Genomic DNA, 25,877 nt, shown 5'->3' on the forward strand with positions numbered 1-25,877 from the left:
TAGGGCCAAGACACACTCAGTTAACGTTACTGGTACAGGCTTGGGAAGGGAGCCAAGGAGAAAGGAGCAATAGGGATGCCCTACATACCTGGGCAATGTTGGTGGAGATGAGCTGGGGGCTGCTTTTGCAGTGATCTAGGAGGAGCACCACTCCCTCCATTCGTGTCCGAAACTCCTTTGCTCTCAGGAGCTTGCAAAGCTCCCCGAGCTGGTTGTTCTCTTCCACAGTGCAAAGTGACGTGCGACGGTCTGTCTGACGGGGTACGATGAGTACCTCAGAGCCAGACCTCAAACTGGAAAATAAAGCCAAGGTCAGACCTTTGGGTGATAATATCTTCCAGTTCATTGTGAGGAAAACATCTGAGGAGACTTGCTAATGATGTGATTTCAGCTAGATCCTCATCTGCAAAGCAACTTGGATCTGACGACAATCGTTACAAGAGAGACTGCAGGCAACTTCATCGCTAGTGCTCACTCAGGAAAACCAAGGCACCCAGGGTGCGATTCATCTCATTTATCTCCAGATGTCTTCCCAGGTACTCATCTACCATCCCACCGTGGGGAAAAATAGGCGCTACCCCACAGTTTAAATGCCTCATCTTATGGGAGGTGCCTGTGTTGTAAGGAAATTAATTACTCTGGAGAGGTGTCTCTACAGCAGGTGTGGGAATCTGGATAGATAGCTCAGATGCATCTGAACTGATGGATCAAACACAAAGAGGTTAAGGGGCAGATCGGAAAGGATGCAGAGGATCAGTAACAGAGATGAAACCAGAAGCCAGCCACCCCACTACTACGCTCACATTCTTGCTTCCCTAGGGACTGGATCCGTAGCTTAACAAAGCCAAGGGGAACAATTCCCTTGGATCCACCTCTCTCTGCCGTGAGCATGGGAAGCTCCTCACCATGCTAGTGAGGCGTGTGGTCACCTTCCTGCCACCGCTGAGCACAACAGAACCAAGTAACTCCACTCTGTCATCAGAGGAGAACAAGTACAAGCAGCTCTCCCACTGGTACAGGGCGACAGCAAGGACCAAATCCCTATCTTGAATGCTGATTGCAGCACAGGGGAAAAAAATCCATGCTGTCCATCAACCAACCAGTAATGGGTCTGAATGACATGAATAGCTACAGAAGTCGTCCATGTTGAGACATCTCTCAAGTGGAACTGCTCAAGAATTGTCTTGCTGGTAATGTTTGAGGGTCAGAAAGCAATGATTCAGCCAGGCCAAACCACATGCATGGCAAGTGCAGTTTTTGGAAATGGCATCTTGGTTCCAGACTGGGACTTCTCATCAAAGCACCATCTAAAAAAGACTCCACTCAGATAAGAATACCCTGATTGAAGTTAATGTCCCAAGCCAAACAGCAGAGTCAGGACCCTCTCACAGTGTCCATAACACTGTCCTCGCCACTGCTCTGGATCTTTGGAGCTGCAACCGGTGCGTGTCTCTTCCTGTCTCTCAAGTTTTGTGGAAAACCCTCCGGAGAAGTTGTGTTCAGCCTCATGCAGAAGGAGACATTCTTTATCACAGAAGATTTGTGACGCAAGGAAACAATCTCTGGCACAGCTCTTCTCCACCAGAGAGATTCTGCTGAGGAAGAGACATGGAAACTTGTCATGTGCTTTGTCTGATAGACCAGAAGTGCTCAGTACCCTCCGTCAGAAGGCGAGTTGTCCTGGGGCATCGTCAAGCCACTGTTCTTAGACTTTGTGGAGTCCTTGGCAGATGGAGGTTCCCATTTATGGTCTTCTGTCCCCTACATAAATACATAAAAACTCATGAATCTAGAGCAGATCAAAGAGAACATTACTTGTTTAAAACACAAGTTAGAACCAGGATCACTGCTCCCAAGCAAGGCTCAGCAAAACATTTCATAACTTGGAGAAGGAGACAGGCCAGAGATTCACTGATGTCTACTCTTTGTTTTCAATAACCCAAGGCAGGTTATAGGTGCTAGCATGCTGGGCAGCAGTGTCAAAATCCTGAATTCATTGGTCTGGAGTACAAATGGGAATAATGAAAACTGGTGGGGAAAAAGCCTTCTCTATATCATTTTTATATTTGGAAATTTTCTTGGCACAACTACTTCCTTTGCCTCCTGCAGAGACTCTCTTCTCTTCAGAAGCACTATTCTCACTTCTTTGATTTATTGGAAGCGTGGGACATGGTGCTGTGGTTCTTTATGCTTGAAAGTAAAGCCATTTTCTCATACTTCCCTTTCCTGTTTGTGGCTGATATTCCAAAATACATCCACTTCATTTCTAACCATACTACTTCACTGTCTGCAGAGAAACAGGCTAGGGATCAACAGTTCATTCCCAGGAGCAAAAGGATTCAGTGGAAGAAGAATTAGTTAAAGTAAGATTAGTATGTTTAATCTTATATTAGCAATCTCAGTACTTGCATACAGGAGACACTTCTCCAGCCAAGCACTCACTTTTTGCTTAATTGTTGCCATAACCTCTTCCAAGTCACGTGAGGGGACAGACTGTTTCAAATAGCTTTCAAATTTTCGATGATGCATCAAGATAGTCAGCATCTTCCGGCCACAGCACCTAACACAGGGAAGAGAGAAATGAATGACTGCTTTTTCTACAAACTTATTACAGTCTTTTCTCCCTAGCCTTGTGAAGAAACAGGAAAAGAAGTGTTAAAAAAATAAGCTGATAGTTTAAACTCACCATGTGCAATACCTTGCTATTGCCCATTCAGTAAAGAAAGATAGTTACCTCCGCTTACTGCCACTGCACAATGCTGCCAGCTGAACACAAGAGGCAAGAGGAGAACACAGGGCAACAGGAAAAGACAATTTGGCTTTGAAATTGTGGGAACTCGTGGAACGAGCGAAGCACATCTCCTGCTTCACTCTCATGTCTTATTTGCAGGCCCTTGCTGCCGTTGCACAATAATTTGCCTTTCTTGAACCGGCAGAGAAGCTAGGACAAACCACCTCATGCTTGCTATTTATTATTCTCTGCTACATGTATGCACACAGGCCGCTAGTTGCTCATGTGTTCTTGCCATCTAGTAATGGGAATCTGAATTAAGAATCAAAATAAGGTTTCTTTGGTTTGTTGGTTTGTCTGGTGTGGTTTTCTTATGCAACTATGAAACTACAGCTATCCTCAAGAGGAAATGTGGAGGTCGTTCAGCCACAGACAACAACTTTATGCAATGCTTGGGAAGACCAATTTGTGACGACCATAGGCAACTAAATCTGCAGAAGGGATTTAGAAAGACTGACTGCATTGATTCAAAGCAGCTGGAATTGTCTTAACCTTACCAGGAAGAAACGTTTGGGCTCATTCAGTGATGAAGTGTGGCCAACGCTTCAGTTTGCATTGCGCGTAGAAAAGCAAACAAAATTGACTGACCAGTCTGAGCTCAGCTGATCTCAACAAAGAATCACTCAAGTCAGAGGATTTTGGCAACAGTCCTTCTTGCTGGACAACTTCATGTTCCCCAGTCCAGTCATTTCCCCAGACAACATCATCCACACTGTGAAGTAACTTTCTTAACATGGCCTTTACCTTCCACCCTTTTGTGGGTTTACCATTTATAGCCACACATCAAGCAGGTTTCAAATTTTAGAAGATGAAATGAAGATCATCACCTTGTGTCCTGATGACGGTCCTGAGCAAGTTTCACCAGCGTGCGCACCAGCAGCTCGGTACTGTCACGCGTGCCCGACAGGAGCTTCTTGGCTCCGATTTGCTCCATCACGGTCAGTAGGTGTTGGGCTGCGCTCTTCCGCACCAGCACGTTGCGGTGCCTGCAAACAAGAGAACAAACACTGGGGCAGAGGGAAAAGGAGGGCCAGAAGCACAGGCCTCGGTCACAGCATGGTCCCCATCATTGCTGGGGGAAGGAGGCGTGTGTTCTCGCTGCAGTTTTAGCCACCTGTAGAAGAGTCTGTCCTCAGATGAACACAAAGCTGGCATTGCACAGAGGGGCTACCTCAAGGAAGAGGGAGGAATTCCATCTCCCTGGACTAGTGGCTACTTAATTTCTTTCCCAAAATTAACCCTGAGAAAGAGGCAAATGAAAGACAGCTCATGCTGACTCGTCGGAGGGCTGCCACTACATGGACACAACTGCAGCAGGATTGGGGCTTATTCAACCCATTTTGTCTCCAAATCTGTAGATGCCAGAAAAAAACAAATTGGTGGAAAAGCCGTGTGGAGCATGAAGCTGCAGAATATCCAGCAATGCAGCCAGTTTGTTCTTTGAGGCTCGCCAAGAGGTACGTTTGAATGTTTTCCCCTTCTCCAAAGCTGAGGAAAGGGTAGCAGTCGTTTTAGCCAGGTTATCCGTTCTAGAGGGTGCCTATTTGAAACTGTCAGGCACAGCACTAACATTTTAAGGCAGCATTTACCTCAGGTATCCCACAGGTGTCGGCCTGTGAAGGCACCTGAAAAGTGGCTCACCATCACAAGGCTAACATGCCGCGTCAATGTGAAGAGAAAGGGGAGCTCTAAGGACACAATGGTCAGACAGACTCAGCAGGAGCTATGCCTCCTGAGCGGGCTCTGCTACACTGAGTGGTTTCTCCTCAACATGCTCCATGTCCCAGCAGTTAGCCTTCTTAATTCTCAAGTTAATGGCATAATTATGATGCATGCTTTTCCCCAGCACCTCTGTGGTTAGTGTTATGAATTAGCAAAGGGTGCTCACTGCTGGCATTACCACTGTCGCTCTTCCCACAAAGCCACAAGGCTCTGTCATCACCCTTTGAAGGAACTTTGCCTCATTCCCCTTCTGCCTCCCGTCCCTTCCCCCTACCCACACAATTCAAGGTGAAGGATATCACAAAGAAAAAAATGACCTACCGAACTCCAGTAGCCATGAGAGCATGCATTGCTCGTGCCGGAGTCACGCTCCCCACCATGATCTCCAGGCATCGATCGGCTGCTTTCTGAATGAGCTTGCTGGAGTGCCCCATCTTCTGGAGCAAGACCTGAGCAGCTTCATCCACCTCCTGGTCCATGTGCTTCTTCAAGGTCCGGAAGAGCTCTCCAAGAGCGATGATTGCAAAGCCAGATACTTTGTAGCGGACGTTGTTCACCTGGGGAAGTCATGAGGGGAAATGTAATAACCACCTGGTAAAGAAAATCAGGTCTCCTAGACAAAAGCCCCAGGAAACAACAGGACTTCTCACTGTGTCCAGGTGGAACATAAGAGCACAGGAAGAGCAGAAGAGCACAAGTACAGAAACACACTTGCTCTGACACCACCTTCTTCTCTGGCCTCAGGCCCACTTTTACAATCCAATTTTAATGAGAATACAGGCCTAAAAAATACAGTTTCACCTAGAACAATGTGTGCTACTTAGCCCATAATGTGCACTGCCTTGATTTTAGGCCCTTTCATTAAAAACAAACAAACCAACCAATTAAAGGGAGGGCTGTTTTTAAACTCTAAAGGCACAATTCAATAGGACAGGGTAGAGGAAAAGTAGTGCTTTGCTCCTGTCCAAAAATGCAGCCATGGCAGTTTGAAACTGTCAACCAGGAAAGAGAAAGTAGGGGCCCAAGTCTACAGCCTAATTTGCAGCAGGAGCTTGTCTGCTGCTGCGTCTACTCCAGAGAAGCCTAGCTGTCGGACTCAAGGCACTGAAGGATCCTGGAGATCCCATGCAATTACAGCTGCGATCAGGGGGGCTTCACAGCATTCAGTGCTGCTCTGCTTCCAAAAGGCTCTCTCACAAGGAGAAGGAAGAAGCATCTGAGATCATGTGCTTTACTGGAAAGAAAGGACTTTGAAGGACAGACCAGTGCTTCTTCCAGCCAGACTCGGTTGGTGCCTGTTAATAAAAAGGAGCAGCAGAACTGCATTATAATGACGCCGAGCTCAAAGGGGAGAGACACAGGTGCCCTACATCCCAGGAGATAGAGCTGTATGTACAGACAGATCATATAGCTAGGGGACACAGCTGTAAGAAAAATGTGGTCTCAAAACAGCAATGAAGGCAGACGCTGAGCACGCATGTGAACAAACAAGCACATCTCTACACCCCATGCACGAGGTACGTGGGACACAATTAAACCCAATGTTCTTACCTCTTTGGTAACTGCCAAGGAAACATGACGAAGTCTACGGAGAAGGACTTTGGAGTGGCAGATAGCCAGGCGTCTGATGCTTAAGAGTCCCTTCGTCTTCTGCTGCCTGAAAGGCAAAAAATTTTTCTCACAACCAAGTGACTAGGCAGCACCCTCTGAAATTACCAGGGTGTTGGCTCAAACAAAGGGAAGTGTTTCACATACAGCACTCAATTAAATTGCAGAACTCATTTCCACAGGATGCTGTGGTGGTCAAAGGCGTACAGAAATGGAAAAGGCAACTAGATGGTTTCAGAGTGGATGCGTTACTCAGTGGCCACTAAAGAAGACAGCCTTTCCGAAATCCCTGGCACACGCAGTCCTTGTGTTGCTGCTTCCTACAAGCTGGGAGACTGTGCCCCTGTTCTGTTTCTTGCACCCTGCCTGTCCCTTCTTGAGATACAGGACTGGGAACCCATCCCCACTGGGGTCCCTGAGTGTAACCCGCACCCCCCACACCTGCAGCAGCTTTCTGCACCTCACAGGGCACCAGACAGGAAGAGGGAAGAGCAAGGGCCAAGGGGCAAACAAAGCCATGGCACAAGGAGATGCATCATGGAAGATTTGTCATGGTTATCCCAGTGTGAATGGAGCCCTAGTGAGTGTGTGCTGACCCAGAAATGAAAAAGGCAACCGCTATCACCCGAAATGTGTGGAGTCTCCTCCTGTCTGTGTCTCGTTTCAGGACACGCTATGATTATCAACAAACCATCTTGGCCCAGATGAAGCAGTGAGCAGGAAAAACTTGAAATCTATACAGGCAACATGCCTAAAGGACTTTTGTTCTTTTTCCTTGTCTACTGCCATGAGCCCTTCAGGAGAAATGACAGGCTGAGCAACTCTGCACCATGTCTCAGTCCGTTTCCCAGATATAGCAACTCCCCGTAGGTGCTCCTGCGACTGACGTGCAGAAGGTCACAGGGAGAACCTGTCTCTTGCTGCTGCTGCCAGAAGTGAGACCAGAGATAAATTCTGACTCTAAACTCAAGACCCCTTCCATCCTGCTACTGGCTCCAGCCAGCACATCCACATGGTCCATAAGTTTCTGTCTTCCCTGATGATTTCATTTGCAGCAACGTGGAGCAGAAGGCCAAGCTAGGAACCAGCACGGAGGTGCTGCTGCTGTAGCACTGCTACAGACCAAGGGAAAGAAAAGGCAGCTCTCACATCTTTTTACTGTGACTGCTTTGGAGTGGTTTCACAAGTTCCCTTTGCACATCTGGGCTGCCTGGGCTCAGAGGCATGAGAAGAAGACGATTCTAACTTACCTGCACCCTGAGAGGGAGAGAAAGTGAACAGGGGGCTTTCTTACCAGTCGTCGCTGCTGAGCCGTGTGAGCGCGTTGAGCAGCTCTTGCTGTGGGCGAGGGAAGGGTCTGGCTTCCCAGGCATCCCCACACTCTGGCTCCTCTCCCCACTCCAGAAAGTCCAGAGCCATGGCTGGCAGCGAGTTTGCTGTAAGGAGAGGGTCAGACACCAGCATTGCATACCCCGCAGGAAAGCACCCCACCACTGAGCAGACCGCAAGCAACCCAGTCTCCCAGCCAAGACGGCACGTGGGTCCAAACTGGCATTGGTTCAGAGACTTCCCTGCTGTCTGGCTCATTGCTTTCCCCAGCACCCAGCCACCTCCCAGTCATCCCCAGCTGGGCACCAGCTCCTGCTGTCAGCCTGAAAATTGCACACACAGAGCCAGCTCCCAAGTCCATCTAGGTACCACAGCCAGCTTGCAGATTCATAGTGCCGCAGAGCTCATGCTCGCTGGGAGCCAGTGCCGCCCAGCAGGACTTGCTAGCCCAGAAGTAAGCTCCCGAGATGTGCGCACACCTCCCTGTGTCACCTCCCTGGTACCTGGAGCGCTGGGGACAGAGGCACCCTGTCACTTTCTGAGGAAACACCTCCAGCTGCCCCCAGCCAGCACCGAGCCTGAGCAACCGAGTCCTGCTGGGCTCGGGCAAATGCCCAAGGAGCAAGCACCAGGGAACAGTGATACCTGGCCCTCTAAATCTGGCAGTGCCTCCCTTTCCATTTACGCCAAGGACTCTAGACGGCAGGCAGCTGAGTGCACATACATTCTGGCATCCTATTGGGAAAGTACTGGTTTCTGGATTTTGCTGCTTTGCAAGCGTTGGGAATATTGGCTATTTCAGAGGTACCCACGGGCTGTATTTCAAAGATGCTGAGGTGAAATGTGTTTGGCATCAAATGTACTTGTTTGCAAACTGTGCAATGCCTGAGCTTTCCCTAGGGGAAAAATGCCATTTCTAGTCTAGATGGTTGTGACATAAAAGCCTTCCAGATGGGAACTGAGAATAAAAACACGGAAATATAGATGCAAATTGTTGACAAACACACTTTCTTGACGATAAATATACAAGGTATAAGAAAATTCAGGTGACAAATGCATTTGCTATGAAACTTAGTTGTCATTAAAAGCACCATAGGTCAAAAAACCTTCATGTTTTGCCCTCAGCAGCTCGTTTTCTGATGTGTAGATGAAAACAGCTGAGCTGTCTAAAAGTACTGAGTATAAATATTGCACAGAATCTAGATGAACTGCTATGGAGTCTGTAGGGTTTTTATGCTACCTTGCCTGTTCTACAAAGAACAGAGGACAGTGGAACTAAAATCACAAACATTCAGATGGGGACAAATTTGTATGTCACCAGTATCACTGGCACTGCCATGTCACATGATGTCACTGCACGAGTGTGTACATACACACATCTCTATTCCATATGACTGGTGAGCCACATCAAGCTAGTTCTGGTCCCTGTTGAAAAGCAGAGTAGCATCACTAGAAAAGAGCATCCAAAGCATCCCTCCTCGCTCCCTTTTTCTTAACTCATGCTTCTCAGGATCGTAACACGAAGTAGGGCAAGACACAAAGGAGAGAAGAGCATCACTTTGTACTCACTATCTGCTGCACCAGGCAGCCTCTTGTGTGCCCCATCTGCTACACACAGCCACTGTATTTGGGTGGGGTGACCAAAGAGGCACTGCTTGCTCCCAGTTTGCATTGCAGGTGGTGGGATGAGAGAGGCTAGAAGCTGTTAGGCAGTCTACATGCAACGGCATGATTGTACCAAATCACTAATTTCCATGCAGAGACAACCCTTGCTGCAATAGCAGAAACTGGCTGCAGGTTCAGACAGGCAGAGGGCCAAGACAGTGAGCAGTTAAAAAGCAAAGTAGGTTGGCTCTCAAGGCAGTTTGTGCTTCTTGTGCAAGGAAAAAACCGGTGCGAGGGCTGCAGCAGAGCAAGCTGTTGTGGTTTTGTTTAGTGAGCTGGGGCCTAAGGTAGTGGCTTCTGTAACTTCTAGCAGTTGCTCCCCTTTGGTCGGTGGACTTGGCCTGGCCCAAGGGAGAGCCACTGCTGGCCAAGGCCAAGCCGATTGGTAGCAGAATGTCCCGTGGCAACCCCTCTGTGATAACATATTTAAGAAGGGGAAAACAGGAAAAAAAAATGAGAGAAGATGTGAAGCTGCTGAGCGGGGGCAGAGAGGGGGAGGCTCGAGCCTTGTGGGCCTTGCAGGCCTCACCCTCTGGCCTCCCGCCGGGCAGCCAACTGGGCCCAACTTGGCCCAGCCCGGCTGCAAGAAGTGGAGAGGAGATGAGAAGTGAATGAGATGTGAAAAGATCCTGAGAGGCGTCTGCCAGCCTGTTGTGAAGAATTTTTCTTGTGAGAGGAACGGCTGCAGACACCAAGGTCAGTGAAGAAGGAGGGGGAGGAGTAATGTGGCTCCTGGCCAAGATTCCCCTGCAGCCTGTGGTGATGACCATGGTGGAGCAGGTTGTCCCTCTGCAGCCCATGGAGGTCCACTGAGGAGCAGAGATCCACCTCAGCCCGTGGATGTCCCCACACTGGGGCAGGTGGAGGCCTGAAGGAGGCTGTGGCCTGTGGAGGGTCTGCGCTGGGGCAGCTGTTCTGGAGAGACTGCACCCCATGGAAGAGATGACCCACGCTGGAGCAGTTTCACGAAGGACTGTGGCCCGTGGGAGAGACCCCACAATGGAGCAGGGGAGGAATGCAAGAATTTTTTCCCCTGATGATGAAGCAGTGACATGAAACAAAGTGTAATGAACTAACCGCGACCCCCATTCCCTCTTCCCCCCTGTGCCGCTTGGGAGGGAAGGTAGTAGAGATAATGTTAAGCCCGGGAAAGAGGGAGGGGTGAGGGGAGGTTATCTTGTTCTCTGTCTCATTCTCCTGCTGTTTTTAGTAATAGATCAATAGTTTTCCCCAGGTTGAGTCTATTTTCCCCGTAAAGGTGATTTAAGGATTTCTCCCTGTCCTTATCTCAAACCCCAAGCCATTTTTCTTATATTATCTCCCCCTATTCTCTCAGAGGGTGGGGGGAGTGAGAGAGAGCCTGCGTAGTCTGGTTCCGATTGGGGCTGAACTACGACACCGGCTCACCTGAGGAGTTGCGTGCGGAGCTCACACCCTGGCTGGTGACAGGGATGCTGGGCAGTGAGGGCCTGTTGACCAGATTCCTCAAGGCAGTGCCAGCACTCTCCCTGCGTGCATTGCTCGTGCTGGGGGAAAGGGAAACTGTCCCATTGACCGGCGGTGGGCGAAAGCCTGCAGAGACCAAAAATCACCTTGTAAGTGCCCCCTCAGTACTTCAAAGAGTAACAGCAAGAGAAAGGGCAGATAAAATTGTCTGATGCCCCTGGGCAGCATGCTGACTCTTAATTTCACTGCTCCCTCTCATGAGAGTTCGTGCAGCAGTACAAGCAGAGCCTGTCAGCTGCATGAAATCAGTAACGCTCCTTGCTCGTGTGCCTAAAACATAAGCAGTGGCTAAGGGCGCCAGCACGGCTCTGCAATGAAAGCTGCTCAGCAGGGCGTGGTGTGAGCAGGATAATCTGTCCTATCCTGTGAGCAGGATCTTTTGTGCTTTAATTAGAAATAGCTTCATTTTGTTTCTTCCAGGTTAGTCCCTTGGCTGGAAAGCATTCTTTTGCACTCACCCGTTCACTTTCCTGGAGGCTACTCTCAGTTAGAGAGTCTGAAGCCCCAGTGTAGCTTGCAAGACAGAGTTATCCAATCTGAAAGACTTTCTAGGAGAAGGGGAGGAGGTGATATTCTGTGACTGACACATAGACATTTGCAACACTATGCAAAGAGGAAGTAGTAAACAAAGAGGCCAACAACTACAGCAACCACTTACTTTCTTTGGCTGCTTCTCCAGGGTCAACACTCTGTGTAGGGAGCTGCAAGGACTTTTCTCGCTCTTTCTCCTTCTCTCGGAGCAAAAGCTCCATCAGTATCTTTCGCTTCTGCTGTATTTTCCTCTGAAGGGACTTGGACAAGGTAACATGGATCTAGTTGCAATGGAAATATATCATAGAGCATAAGGAGAGATACACAAACCATACACAACACCTCATCAGGAATACAGAGTTAGAGTGTCATTGTTTTCCATGCAGCTCCATATACATCCCAACAGTTTCACAAGTACTCCTTCTTTCCTCACCTTGGCATGCAATTACACCCAGTGGTGTGTAACACTTCATTGCCATAACCTTCCACTGGTCCAAGATACTGTTTCCCAGTCTGTGTCAGGAAGCCCTGACGCAGGACCAAGAGAGCCACAGGAGTGCTCCAAGACGTCTGAAGAGCTCACACTACCAGTGCACAGGCAGTTCAGTTCCTACAGGCCAGGGCAGGGAATAGAACCCCATCTGCAATCACCAGCCATCTTTGCTTCTGGGCTTCCGAGCACGCCCTTGGCGCCTGTTCACTGATGGGCAACTTGCTCTGCTGTTCAGATCTGCTCTGAATTGGCTGTTGTACACAGAGAATGCTTCTGGCGTCACCTTAGCACCACCTCCCAACCAGTGACCTCTGCACCAGTGAAAATACTCAAGCAATGGCTCTGCAGCTATCAAAGGCATGCCCAAGAGAATCTGCTCCCACAGAGGGGAAGATTAGGGTTTTCAGTGACAGTGTGTGCTAGGCACTGAACAGTCACTGCAAAGGAAACCTGCTCGCCCCTGCCCTCAGCCCTTACCCTCCCATTGCTGTCCTTCGAGTCGTCGTCACTCAGAAGGCCGGGGCTCACAGGCTGATCCATCTTCTTGGCCTGGCTCTGCGGGAGGCCTGTTAACGGACGCACAGGTTCACACAAATGTCCGTCAGACTTCTCGCCACCAACAGCGCGATGCTGGAGAGCAGGCAAGATGGGTTCCAGAGTCCCCAGCTCTGATAAGAGACCGATACAGATTGTGAAGGAGAACAGCGAGGAACACATCACCTCTGCAAACAGATGGGGCACTACCATATTGCACTGGCAGCAGAAATGCCATTGCTCTGTTGGCATCAGACTCACACCTACTGCATGATGAAGGCCTCAGCCCTTGGCTTCTGGTGAGTAGCTGTGCTTGACAGAGAGGAGCAGAGAGATGGAGACTGCCCTTGCCAAAAAGGTTCTTTTCTGCTCCCATCTCTTTTGATTTTAGGAAACATCCTCTTTTTCCCAGGTCCTAAAAGAACTCCTGGTTTTTGATAGCTATGTTTAGTAGCCTTTGTAGAGGTAAGAATCAACATTTCCCCCTCTTTGCTGGAATAGTAAAGCAAACCTTAGGGTTGCTGGAGTGTAACCAAAACCAGCATTGTGTTCTTGAAGCTAGAATTCATTTTCCCCAAGGGGTTTCATTCTAACCTGTAGCAGTGACAGGATGGTTTTTGACCAAACTTTGACAGTGTCACCCATGGGTCAGCATTCCTATGTTCATTTTAGGGCAGCCATGCGCTGTACCTACCTAGACATTCAAGGGTCCTCTCTTCGCTTCTGCTGCCTGATCTTGGCCTTAAGAAAATCAAGGATAAGAGAATATATGAGGAGATGGAAAGAGAAATGGGGGGAGTATTAAAGGAGGCACACTTCCTTAGCAAGGTCGTTCTGAGGAAGGAGGAAATGCAACCCATCAAACCAACAACATGCAAAGCTGATTAATTGCCATGAAAGTTTCAGTTGCTGGAGTCACACAGAGCTCATCAAGCTCCAGCTGAAACACAGGAGTCGTTCTTCTGTTTGGCTTAACCATCCAATTCTGCTTGTTACATGACATATAACGCTTAATCAATATAATTTCAGAATAATATGATTTTTTTTTAAATTAAATATCACTATGAGGTGATTCTTGCTAACTATAGAACTGTAGTCACATAGGTTAAATTTTATATGAAATCCGTTTGTCCTTAGAGGGAACAGGGAATCTTAGAACTGTTACAACATCTCATTTTTAGAAGTTAGCCTAGCATGTCTGGGGTAGTTAAGAAAAGTGGTAGAATAAAGGTAGGCCTCAAACAACAGCTGTGAAGACAGGCCCTGAGCCATCACTTTGGAGCCAGAAAATCAAGGAGCAAATTGACCTGTTCTCAAGACCATATATGGAGATTTTAAGGAGGAGTTCGACAAGTGAAGTCAAGGTAGGGGCACTCTGACAACCCCCAGCACCACCAGAAGACCCTCTGACGCAAAAGACTGAGCATGCACAAGTGGGTGGGGAATACTATAATGATTACTCGGAAAACTGATAATTATGTATCAGTGTTTCAAAAGTTATTAATGATTATGCATGAAATCGCTAAATATATTGTGTCCAGATTTCCAGACTAGCATGCACGCTAGGTGGAGCGATCCCCCGTGCATCCGGCACCGCAATAAAGAATGCCTGCTTCTTAATGCTACATTGGTGTTCAGGAGTTTGATTCCCGATTTCGGTGACATGCTGTCTCTCTCCTGTTGAGGCTAACGGCCTCTCACTGTTACATGCATCCTTTCTGAATCAGCCAGACCTGGTAAGCCAGACAGAAGTCTGTGCTGAGGACAGCTACGTTTATACTGCTGGAGAAGCCTAACTTTGCCTGGCCATGCCTTCAGCTGCTGACAGTATCTCGTTACAGGTGGCAACACCACTGCTGTCTCCTGAGAATAATACTACACCTCCCAGCTCTTTCAGGAGGAAAAAGGGGTTTTCCAACTGAAATGCTACATCGGGATGTTCAGACTGCCCTTTAAAATTGTTCTTGTTTTGTTTAGTAAGTGGGGGGCTAAGGTGGTAGCTTCTGTAGGAAACTGCTAGAAGTTGCTCCCCTTTGTTTAGTGGACTCGGCCAGGCCTAGGGCGGACCCGCTGCTGGCCAAGGCCGAGCCAATAGGTAGCAGAATGTCCCGTGATAACGCCTCTGTGATAATGTATTTAAGTAGGGGAAAGCAGAAAAAGGAAGGAGGAAGATGTGAAGCAGCTAAGCGGGGGGCAGAGAGGGGCAGGCGCGAGCCTTGTGGGCCTTGCAGGCCTCACCCTCTGGCCTCCTGCCGGGCAGGCAACTGGGCCCAACACAGCCTGGCTGCAAGAACTGGAGAGGAGATGAGAAGTGAATGAGACGCAAAAAGGATCCCGAGAGGCGTTTGCCAGCCTGTTGTGAGGAACGGCTACAGATGCCAAGGTCAGTGAAGAAGGAGGGATAAGAGTAACGCGGCTCCTGGGCAAGATACCCCTGCAGCCCGTGGTGAAGACCATGGTGGAGCAGGTTGTCCCTCTGCAGCCCATGGAAGTCCACTGAGGAGCAGAAATCCACCTGCAGCCCATGGAGGACCCCACGCCAGAGCAGGTGGAGGCCTGAAGGAGGCCGTGGCCCATGGAGAGCCTGCGCTGGGGCAGCTGTTCTAGAGGGACTGCACCCCGTGGAAGAGATGACCCATGCCGGAGGAGTTTCTCGAAGGACTGTGGCCCATGGGAGGGACCCCATGATGGAGCAGGGGAGGAATGTGAGGAGTTCTTCCCCCGATGATGACACAGCGGCGTAAAACAACGTGTGATGAACTGACCGCGACCCCCCTTCCCTTTTTCCCCACCCCGTGCCGCTTGGGAGGGAAGTTAGTAGAGATAATGTTAAGCCCGGGAAAGAGGGAGGGGTGGGGGGAGGTTATCTTGTTCCCTGTCTCATTCTCCTGCTAGTTTTAGAAATAAATGAATAGTTTTCCCCAAGTCGAGTCTGTTTTGCCCATGATGGCTTTAAGGATTTCTCCCCGGCCTTATCTCAAACCTTGAGCCATTTTTCTTATATCATCTCCTCCTGTTCTCTCGGAGGGTGGGGGGAGTGAGAGAGAGACTGCATAGTCTGGTCCCAGTTGGGGCTGAACTAGAGCCATGCTGAAGCTTTTCAATTGGAACTCTATTTCTAGGGTCCTTGTTTATTGTTACAGTTCACATAAGGCTGACGGCTGGATTTCCACACGCATAGCCAAGCAAATAGCTTTCCATCAGTTACAGCTCTAGAGCTGCTCTCTAGCACCTTGCCTCCTTTGGTTTTAACTGCTATGGAAAGGTTAGACAGCCATAGGATTATCTGTGAAGGGAGCTTTCTCTGGGCTCTTGTTTTGCAATGAAGGCCCAGACAGAGTGAAGTTACGCCTGACACTTACAGAAGCAGCATCTGAACTGGCAGAGAGCCCTAACATATTCATAGAGAGCAGGATGCTGCTTTTGACATTGTGCTGGATCATCATGGCTCCACAGGATGGTGACAGCACAGGAGTTTGCATAACTAGAGTGGAGAGCCGAGTGTGGAAAATAATCCCACGAGACAAGAAGTAGAAGGTGCACAACATCTTGGAGAAGTAGACACCTTGGCTTACCTCATCTCCAGGGCCTCTTGGAGAACCAGGTGCTGAGAGCTTGGGAGAGGCACTGCAGCGCTGGCGGGAGCCCCATCCAATGGTCTTGCTGACTTGGGGATAGGGGGAAGCAAAGCCGGTCCCAGTGACTTCTTCCCATCCTCACCACTGCAATCCAAGGGCAGCCGGGAAGCCTGGAAAGAGCAGAATGCAGCGCTCAGCTCGAGCATCCAGCCTTCCCCCTTGATGCCACAAGAAGTTTAGCTGTGCTCTTAGCTAAGACTTAGCAGGAAAAGAAAGGTGAAAGGGATGGAGCAGCTTGGCCTAGGATGGGCAATGGAAAGGGAAGTGCTGAGGGAGAGACCGTGTCCCACGCTGCTGCCAGCTCTCTCCCCTCGCTCACCTCTCTGGCAGTGGCTGCATTCCCACCTGGCATCCATCTGCTTGGCATAAGGATGTTGTTCTGGGGTGCCATTGCCTCTCTTAGCCTTCCTGATGGTACGGGATTGGCTTGAGTTCTCTATCCTCTCCCTGTCCTAAAGCATGTACTACACTAGCCTTTTACAGGTGATCCTCTTTACAAAAGCTGTTCTTCACCTGCCTTTTCCTGCACACCACGGCCAAACCAAAACAACTGCAGCTTCTGTCCCTCCTGCAAAGGCAAGCGATGGATGGCATCTGGACTCCATTCCCCATGGACAGAATTGCCAGTTCCCATCACTTAGCCCTGGGCAGACCCATGAGAGAGGATGAAGCTGCACAGAAGCTGCTCAACTCTAAAACTATGATTAGACACAACTGTGCAGAAGGATACGGCTGTACAACTCAAAAGTTGAGACAACCTGGACGTGAGTTTGCAGGACTGCCTGCCCAGCCAACATCGTTTTCCATCTAAACGCAGCAGAGCCGATCTAAAAAGCCACCAAGGCACCGGTGTGTCTGCAACAGTGTCTGCCATGTACAGATGGTTCAGTGATAAGTGCATTTTGCTAACTGCAGAAGGATATGCTCAACCAGAGCAGACACGTCTAGTTGCTCTGCCTGGTTGCTGGTGTGTTCTCAGCCATGAAACACAGCAGGGGCCACTGGAGAGCACAGAAACGAGTTAAAGACCTCTTCTCTCATTGATATAGGCGCAGGACATGAAGCCTGCAGTAGACGCTGTTCCAAAGGCAGCCTGAAGTGCCATGTCCAGCTTAGCTTTCCCTTGGCTGAGCTGCGTCCCTGGGCTCACACCACAGGGAAAGGAGACCTCAGAGCTCTGCCTGCAGGAAGTAAACTGAGGATTCACCACATGCGATTTGGCTTGGCTTCCTTACTTTATATCCTTGTCCCTCGGACATCAGCTCCTTGATATTCCCGTCAGTGTCATCACAGCCTGTGCCATCTTCCCCGTGCTCCTGCTCTCCGTTGCTCAACCTGCTGGGCTCTGAGGAAGGAAGGCTGCTCTGGATGGGAGGCAGGGGCTTGGAGGGCACCAGGAGCCTTTGGGAAGCCGACCTGGAAACTACTGGCTTGAGGGTAAGCCCCTTAGGGTCACTGCAGTCAGTCAGGCCTGCAAAGCAGAGACACAAAGCGTAACAGAAGCAGCACTGCAAACCTAAAGCACCTGAAGCCAGATATTTCATTGGACAGATTTCTTGGAAATTGTAAGTAACTGCACAGGGAACCAGGCTCCTGCTGGCAGCCACTTGAAGCAGGCCAGTGAGCAACATCTACCCACTTCAGGAGCACCCTGGTCTCCTGGGCTCCCGTCAGACAACAGGGAGCCCACGGACCTGTGCTTACCCAGAACAAGTCACCTGCACGTACACCCTTCTGCTCCTCTCCCTGCCCCACGGTTGTACACCCCTTACAGCATGAGGAGGGCTACGCAGGGGACTGAGAGCAGCGAGGGTTATTGCAGGGGGGGCACGTGCAGGGGAGAAGTGTTCACTGGGAAGGTGCGCCAGCTCTCTAGGCTGGGATAAGACCCTTCTTCGTGCAGGAGAGCAGGAATGCTCCTGCCTTACCTCTCTGTGAGGCCAACAGACCCTCAGACATCCTCCTCATCTTCAGCTTGCTCTGCATCTGAATGGTTTCCAGGGCAGCGCTGCTCAGCTCCCTCTCTCGGGGGTCCTGGGTCAAGGCTCGGTGAGAAAGGTGGCAGAATTCATCTCCAATCTCACCACTGAGGTGCTGCACACCAGCCTTGCTGACCCAGCCATCCAGGGGAGAGATGGCCCTTGGGTAGGGAGGCTTCCCAGCTCTGTCCCCATCCCAGAAACTCGGCTGCTTCTTCATCTGGCTTGTTAATACGGACTGAAGACAAGCTGTAGGCAAAAGGGAAGGAGTGAGTTAGCTGACCTCACACCTTTACAATCAACCCACCAAATGAGTGAGGCATTCAAGGGCTTTTTTTTAATCACTCAGAACATCTGGGTTTTTTTTTGTAAAACCAGCATCACTTTGATTCTTCCCAACAGCATTGAGCTAGCAAGCCAGGAGACAGAAGTTGAAGGCCCCACTGGTAAGAGGGGGAAATGGATTCCCATTTCCGGCCTTGGCTTCTGTGAAGACTACCAGTAAAGACCCACATGGTGCTACTGGTATTTCTGCAAAGCAGAAAGACATCTCAGCAAGCAGGCACACCTTGCCAGTGTTTCTACAGCACCATCCCATCCTCAAGGTCAGATCTGAAGGGCAAGCAGAGGTAGAACTGGGAATTTACCCATGGCAAGACCACCCATGGACAGCAAGACAGACCTCACATCTCATTATCATGCCCAATGTATGGCCAGGTGGGCCACAGTCCCTGTCCTGGCTGGCAGTAGGAGCGATCTGGCTACTGTTGATAAAGGAGAAAGCATAATGAACCAAAGATAGAGAGATGATGCCATGCGCACCAGGGGAGGAGGGCAGGATCAGCTGCAGCTCTCTTCTCAGCCACCTACTCTGACACAGAGCCAGCACAGGAGGGCTGAGCTCCAAGGACCACTTCTCCCTGAAATTTCTTTTTTTTCCATTGGGCTGAGGCCACCACTGCATACCCAACCCCTTTCCATTCTTGCTCAGTGGTCCAACCGCTGCCACAAAACTGCAAGCTCAAATCAGTGCTTGCGCCTCGCAGTGCTGTGTATCTGCGTTTGAATTTGGGAGCGTGGCAGTTAGCTTTACAATAAGGACAGCAGAAATGACTGAAATTCGCAGCCTTTGCTACGGAGAGGACAAAACACACCGCTCTTCTCCAGAGAAGACTAACACACCGGTAGTGAGCTGCAGTCCTGGCCTCTGCAACGTTCCATTTGACCTCACAGAATGCTGCCTGTGAGGTCAAGAGCCCATTCCAGCACTTTGACACCTGGATGTTCTACACATTTGCATGTGTTTCCCTAGTTGCCCATGCACGACTACAGGACTTCTTTCCTCTCTTTTCAAAGGGCAGACAACCCACAAGGCTCTCTAGAAGTTCACAGTGTCTAATGAGCAGATGCTTTCCAAAGCTAGTTTGAAAGGCCTGTGTTTCTGTCATTCCCACTCCATGTGGGGTTGGCTTTTGTTGTTTTTTTTTTAATTTCTCCTCACAACACAGAAAGTGCTAGGACACAAACAATTAATCACCAGGTGTTCTAACTAAAAGTTTTGCACTCTGCATTAGATATCCCCAACATTCTGTGGGCTTCTTTGATTACTGTATCTGTGGGATGCAACTTGTCCACCCAAGCCTTCTCCTTTGTTCTGCTTCACTGTTACAGGGGTTGATTCCCTGCTTCCTTTACTGCAGAGACACCCAAACTCAACATCAACGTGGCCTGCCTCGAAGCATTTTTGTCAAAATCACGGCCACACTTTCCAAATGCTGGAGGAAGTCTACTGTCGGCATAACTCCACGCCAGCAGCTGCTCTCCCCATGCCTGTATGGACACGGCAGCAGCAGTGGCAAGCCTCTCTCCGCACCCACTGCTCTTGCAGCCAGCGCAGCACGCTGGAGTTGTTCCCACTGAACGCACACTGCTGCTGCAGCAGCAGCATCATTTCACACATACAATAAGAAAGAGCTGTAAGGTCACACTGACTTGCCTCAAGAACAACCAAAAAAAAAATGGAGGGTGGACTAGTTTGATCCATGCTAATAGAAACTTTTTGGGATTTAAGGGGGGCCAGCAGGCTAGCAATACTGCAGACCGGTGTGTAACTCCTGTCTCTAGCACTTTCCACCAGTCTGCAGGACTTTTTCCACAGCAAGGGCTAGATAAGATTTTATGACACAGCCTCACCCATATGTAGGGGTGCCCACTATCCAGAAGCTGTCTGCCATGCTCACATCAGCAATTGCACATCGCATGGGGCCAGTGGAGTTGCAAGCATTCCTATAGGGCAACGGCTATATGAGGGTAACAGAAGCTTCTGCTCAGCCCTTCAGGTTACTGCTGTAGCAAAATGCGACACTTTCCAGTGGACCTTAGGAATCATCCTCTTTTTCCAGTTCCTAAAAGAACTCCTGGGTTTTGATAGCTATGTTTAGTAGCTTTTGCAGAGGTAAGAATCAACATTTCCCCCTCTTTGCTGGAGTCGTAAAGCAAACCTTAGCGGTGCTGGAGTGTAACCAAAACCAGCATTATGTTCTTGAAGCTAGAATTCATTTTCCCCAAGGGGTTTCATTCTAACCTGTAGCAGATCAGCCCACTTTCTGGGCAGCCTCACTAAAGGCTGATTTTCTTCATGGGAGTAGCACGGTGCAGCTCATTCTGAAATACTCTCCAGCAGAGCTGTTAAAACTCAGAGAAACCAATCATTCCTTACAGGGCTTCACAGATGATAAAAGCATGTGAGAGCCACGCCGTAAAAAATGGATGACGTTCTCGAATCAGGATTCTTTTTTCTGCAGAATGGTCAGCTCAATAACAGAGAGAGAGAGAGATGGCTTAACGACAGAGCCAGGTTGGGTGAGGCTCTGAGCAACCTGATCTAGTCGAAGATGTCCCTGTTCCTTGCAGGGGGGTTGCACTAGATGACCTTTGAAGGTCCCTTCCAACTCTAACCATTCTATGATTCTATGATTTCTAGTCCAGAACGTATCCAGCAAAAATGTCACCTTACCTACTCAGCAATACTTCTCCCTGGTCGCATTCTGCATCGCAGCTGCACACCAGCAATAAAGCAAACATTCCTGTGGGGCATGCCCGTTCTTCGGCAGAACTAACACTGAGCTGAGGCACCAGTGGATCTTAGCCCTTTTTCTGCATCAGCCGCATTATATCCTAAATTCTCATCTCTCCTGTTGCTCCAAACCCACAGAATGCAAAGGCACAGCAACGGTGTCATTGAGGTTTTCAACTTAAAAGCATTGGCTGTCACAGTGCACCAGACACCGCATTTTGTCTTGCAGAACTCTTATTGCTGATGGCAATGCAAGGCTGCGAGCCAGAAGAAGCCAGGAGGCATTTCCTACCCCAGCCTCACTTTGCAATACTGGCATGTGCAGAGAGAGGGGGGGAAGAGCTTAGTCATCATAAGCCTAGCATGTGTGGCTTGAGGTAAATATGCTGCACATTGGAAGCCTCAGTTCATGAGTCAGCATTAAATTTAGGCTGTGCTTTAAGAGGATGGAAAGCTCAGATCCTGCACAGGCTGGATCCTTCTGTAAGTCTCTTTCTGTGTAAACGGAAAATTCACAGGGACTTCCTATCACACAAGGTTTCACTATTTCTCCCAGGGCAAAACCAGGCAATGCTGATGAATCTACTTCAGATTGGATCAGAAAGGGTTTGGATCAGAAACTGCTCCAAGGGAAGCGTAGGAGGAAAGAGTGGGAACATTTTTAATTTCATGTGAAACGCCTCATTTTCGTCTAACCTTTGTGACATTAGAGACCATGCAGGGAGATAAACAGTATGGGCAGGAGGCAGAAGAACAATTTATTATCATGCTGTGCATTTCCAGGGCCCCAAGGCACCCCACCAGCTCCTGCCATTCATAACCCCCATGCTGGCGCCCATTCCACTGGATCACCAGAGCACATTTCCCAGTGAATGGGCTCTGGGAGAGCCGTCTGAGACCATCAAGGACATGAAAAAGATGCAGGATGGTTTTTGACCAAGCTTTGACAGTGCCACCCATGGGTCAGCATTCCTATGTTCATTTTAGGGCAGCCATGCGCTGTACCTACCTAGACATTCAAGGGTCTTCTCTTCGCTTCTGCTGCCTGATCTTGGCCTTAAGAAAATCAAGGATAAGAGAATATATGAGGAGATGGAAAGAGAAATGGGGAGAGCATTAAAGGAGGCACACTTCCTTAGCAAGGTCATTCTGAGGAAGGAGGAAATGCAACCCATCAAACCAACAGCATGCAAAGCTGATTAATTGCCATGAAAGTTTCAGTTGCTGGAGTCACACAGAGCTCATCAAGCTCCAGCTGAAACACAGTAGTCATTCTTCTGTTTGGGCGTAACCACCCAGTTCTGCTGTCTCTCCTGTTGAGGCTAAGGGCCTCTCACTGTTACATGCATCCTTTCTGAATCAGCCAGACAGAAGTCTGTGCTGAGGACAGCTACGTTTATACTGCTGGAGAAGCCTAACTTTGCCTGGCCATGCCTTCAGCTGGTGACAGTATCTCGTTACAGGTGGCAATACCACTGCTGTCTCCTGAGAATAACATTATACCTCCCAGCTCTTTCAGGAAGAAAAAGAGGGTTTCCAACACAACTGCTACGTAGGGATGTTGAGACTGCCCTTTAAAAGCCATGCTGAAGCTTTTCAATTGGAACTCTATTTCTAGGGTCCTTGTTTATTGTTACAGCTAACATAAGGCTGACGGCTGGATTTCCACACGCATAGCCAAGCAAATAGCTTTCCATCAGTTACAGCTCTAGAGCTGCTCTCTAGCACCTTGCCTCCTTTGGTTTTAACTGCCTATGGAAATGTGAGACAGCCATAGGATTGTACATCTATTAAGGTAGCTTTCTCTGGGCTCTCATTTTGCAATGAAGGCCCAGACAGAGAGAAGTTACGCCTGACACTTAGGGAAGCAGCATCTGAAATGGCAGAGGACTCTACTACAGCCAATATTTGCCCTAACATATCCTTGCAATCAGTCAAAGATCACACACAAACCCAGATGCGGAATTCAGATGAATGCAAAACCATTCCCAAATTGCACCATAAAGATTACAGAGTGAATCAGCATCAGGGTCCAGCAGAGGACCTGCTCTTCAGGTCCACTCAAGTCCTGCCTCCTCCTCCCCCCTGAGACCCCTGCTCCTAGAGAGCAGGATGCTGCTTTTGACATTGTGCTGGATCATCATGGCTCCACAAGATGGTGACAGCACAGGAGTTTGCATAACTAGAGTGGAGAGCCGAGTGTGGAAAATAATCTCACGAGACAAGAAGTAGAAGGTGCATGACATCTTGGAGAAGTAGACACCTTGGCTTACCTCATCTCCAGGGCCTCTTGGAGAACCAGGTGCTGAGAGCTTGGGAGAGGCACTGCAGTGCTGGCGGGAGCCCCATCCAATGGTCTTGCTGACTTGGGGATAGGGGGAAGCAAAGCCGGTCTCAGTGACTTCTTCCCATTCTCACCACTGCAATCCAAGGGCAGCCGGGAAGCCTGGAAAGAGCAGAATGCAGCGCTCAGCTTGAGCATCCAGCCTTCCCCCTTGATGCCACAAGAAGTTTAGCTGTGCTCTTAGCTAAGACTTAGCAGGAAAAGAAAAGTCAAAGTGATGGAGCAGCTTGGCCTAGGATGGGCCATCTAATCAGGCAGAGCTGATATGAAAAGCCACGAAGGCACTGGTGTGTCTGCAACAGTGTCTGCCATGTACAGATGGTTCAGTGATAAGTGCATTTTGCTAACTGCAGAAGGATATGCTCAACCAGAGCAGACACGTCTAGTTGCTCTGCCTGGTTGCTGGTGTGTTCTCAGCCATGAAACACAGCAGGGGCCACTGGAGAGCACAGAAACGAGTTAAAGACCTCTTCTCTCATTGATATAGGCGCAGGACATGAAGCCTGCAGTAGACGCTGTTCCAAAGGCAGCCTGAAGTGCCATGTCCAGCTTAGCTTTCCCTTGGCTGAGCTGCGTCCCTGGGCTCACACCACAGGGAAAGGAGACCTCAGAGCTCTGCCTGCAGGAAGTAAACTGAGGATTCACCACATGCGATTTGGCTTGGCTTCCTTACTTTATATCCTTGTCCCTCGGACATCAGCTCCTTGATATTCCCGTCAGTGTCATCACAGCCTGTGCCATCTTCCCCGTGCTCCTGCTCTCCGTTGCTCATCCTGCTGGGCTCTGAGGAAGGAAGGCTGCTCTGGATGGGAGGCAGGGGCTTGGAGGGCACCAGGAGCCTTTGGGAAGCCGACCTGGAAACTACTGGCTTGAGGGTAAGCCCCTTAGGGTCACTGCAGTCAGTCAGGCCTGCAAAGCAGAGACACAAAGCGTAACAGAAGCAGCACTGCAAACCTAAAGCACCTGAAGCCAGATATTTCATTGGACAGATTTCTTGGAAATTGTAAGTAACTGCACAGGGAACCAGGCTCCTGCTGGCAGCCACTTGAAGCAGGCCAGTGAGCAACATCTACCCACTTCAGGAGCACCCTGGTCTCCTGGGCTCCCGTCAGACAACAGGGAGCCCACGGACCTGTGCTTACCCAGAACAAGTCACCTGCACGTACACCCTTCTGCTCCTCTCCCTGCCCCATGGTTGTACACCCCTTACAGCACGAGGAGGGCTACGCAGGGGACTAAGAGCAGCGAGGTTATTGCAGGGGGGGCACGTGCAGGGGAGAAGTGTTCACTGGGAAGGTGCGCCAGCTCTCTAGGCTGGGATAAGACCCTTCTTCGTGCAGGAGAGCAGGAATGCTCCTGCCTTACCTCTCTGTGAGGCCAACAGACCCTCAGACATCCTCCTCATCTTCAGCTTGCTCTGCATCTGAATGGTTTCCAGGGCAGCGCTGCTCAGCTCCCTCTCTCGGGGGTCCTGGGTCAAGGCTCGGTGAGAAAGGTGGCAGAATTCATCTCCAATCTCACCACTGAGGTGCTGCACACCAGCCTTGCTGACCCAGCCATCCAGGGGAGAGATGGCCCTTGGGTAGGGAGGCTTCCCAGCTCTGTCCCCATCCCAGAAACTCGGCTGCTTCTTCATCTGGCTTGTTAATACGGACTGAAGACAAGCTGTAGGCAAAAGGGAAGGAGTGAGTTAGCTGACCTCACACCTTTACAATCCACCCACCAAATGAGTGAGGCATTCAAGGGCTTTTTTTTAATCACTCAGAACATCTGGTTTTTTTTTTTGTAAAACCAGCATCACTTTGATTCTTCCCAACAGCATTGAGCTAGCAAGCCAGGAGACAGAAGTTGAAGGTCCCACTGGTAAGAGGGGGAAACGGATTCCCATTTCCAGCCTTGGCTTCTGTGAAGACTACCAGTAAAGACCCACATGGTGCTACTGGTATTTCTGCAAAGCAGAAAGACATCTCAGCAAGCAGGCACACCTTGCCAGTGTTTCTACAGCACCATCCCATCCTCAAGGTCAGATCTGAAGGGCAAGCAGAGGTAGAACTGGGAATTTACCCATGGCAAGACCACCCATGGACAGCAAGACAGACCTCACATCTCATTACCATGCCCAATGTATGGCCAGGTGGGCCACAGTCCCTGTCCTGGCTGGCAGTAGGAGCGATCTGGCTACTGTTGATAAAGGAGAAAGCATAATGAACCAAAGATAGAGAGATGATGCCATGCGCACCAGGGGAGGAGGGCAGGATCAGCTGCAGCTCTCTTCTCAGCCACCTACTTTGACACAGAGCCAGCACAGGAGGACTGAGCTCCAAGGACCATTCCTCCCTGAAATTTCTTTTTCTTCCATTGGGCTGAGCCCACCACTGCATACCCAACCCCTTTCCATCCTCACCTTCTTGCTCAGTGGTCCAACCGCTGCCACAAAACTGCAAGCTCAAATCAGTGCTTGCGCCTCGCAGTGCTGTGTATCTGCGTTTGAATTTGGGAGCGTGGCAGTTAGCTTTAAAATAAGGACAGCAGAAATGACTGAAATTCGCAGCCTTTGCTACGGAGAGGACAAAACACACCGCTCTTCTCCAGAGAAGACTAACACACCGGTAGTGAGCTGCAGTCCTGGCCTCTGCAACGTTCCATTTGACCTCACAGTAT

General features: G+C 49.6%; 1 protein-coding gene across 1 annotated transcript in view; it reads right to left on the minus strand.

The window, feature by feature from the left end:
* Positions 1-25,284, minus strand: part of LOC147601296 (TOG array regulator of axonemal microtubules protein 2-like) — a 32,393-nt gene extending 7,109 nt beyond the window's left edge. Inside the window, exons 1-16 of the mRNA XM_086743348.1 lie at positions 25,281-25,284; positions 24,582-24,881; positions 23,890-24,125; positions 23,146-23,318; positions 18,484-18,560; positions 17,746-18,045; positions 12,123-12,313; positions 11,280-11,433; positions 10,523-10,687; positions 7,416-7,557; positions 6,065-6,170; positions 4,835-5,070; positions 3,619-3,777; positions 2,443-2,560; positions 1,658-1,761; positions 89-287 (exon numbers count right to left, since the gene is read on the minus strand). Coding sequence (XP_086599474.1) covers positions 89-287; positions 1,658-1,761; positions 2,443-2,560; positions 3,619-3,777; positions 4,835-5,070; positions 6,065-6,170; positions 7,416-7,557; positions 10,523-10,687; positions 11,280-11,433; positions 12,123-12,313; positions 17,746-18,045; positions 18,484-18,560; positions 23,146-23,318; positions 23,890-24,125; positions 24,582-24,881; positions 25,281-25,284 — 2,664 coding nt within the window. The remainder of the gene's footprint in view (positions 1-88; positions 288-1,657; positions 1,762-2,442; positions 2,561-3,618; positions 3,778-4,834; positions 5,071-6,064; positions 6,171-7,415; positions 7,558-10,522; positions 10,688-11,279; positions 11,434-12,122; positions 12,314-17,745; positions 18,046-18,483; positions 18,561-23,145; positions 23,319-23,889; positions 24,126-24,581; positions 24,882-25,280) is intronic.
* Positions 25,285-25,877: the final 593 nt, after the last annotated feature.

Source organism: Chlamydotis macqueenii, chromosome 3 (assembly GCF_036417535.1).
Source record: "Chlamydotis macqueenii isolate bChlMac1 chromosome 3, bChlMac1.mat, whole genome shotgun sequence".
Lineage (NCBI taxonomy): Eukaryota > Metazoa > Chordata > Aves > Otidiformes > Otididae > Chlamydotis > Chlamydotis macqueenii.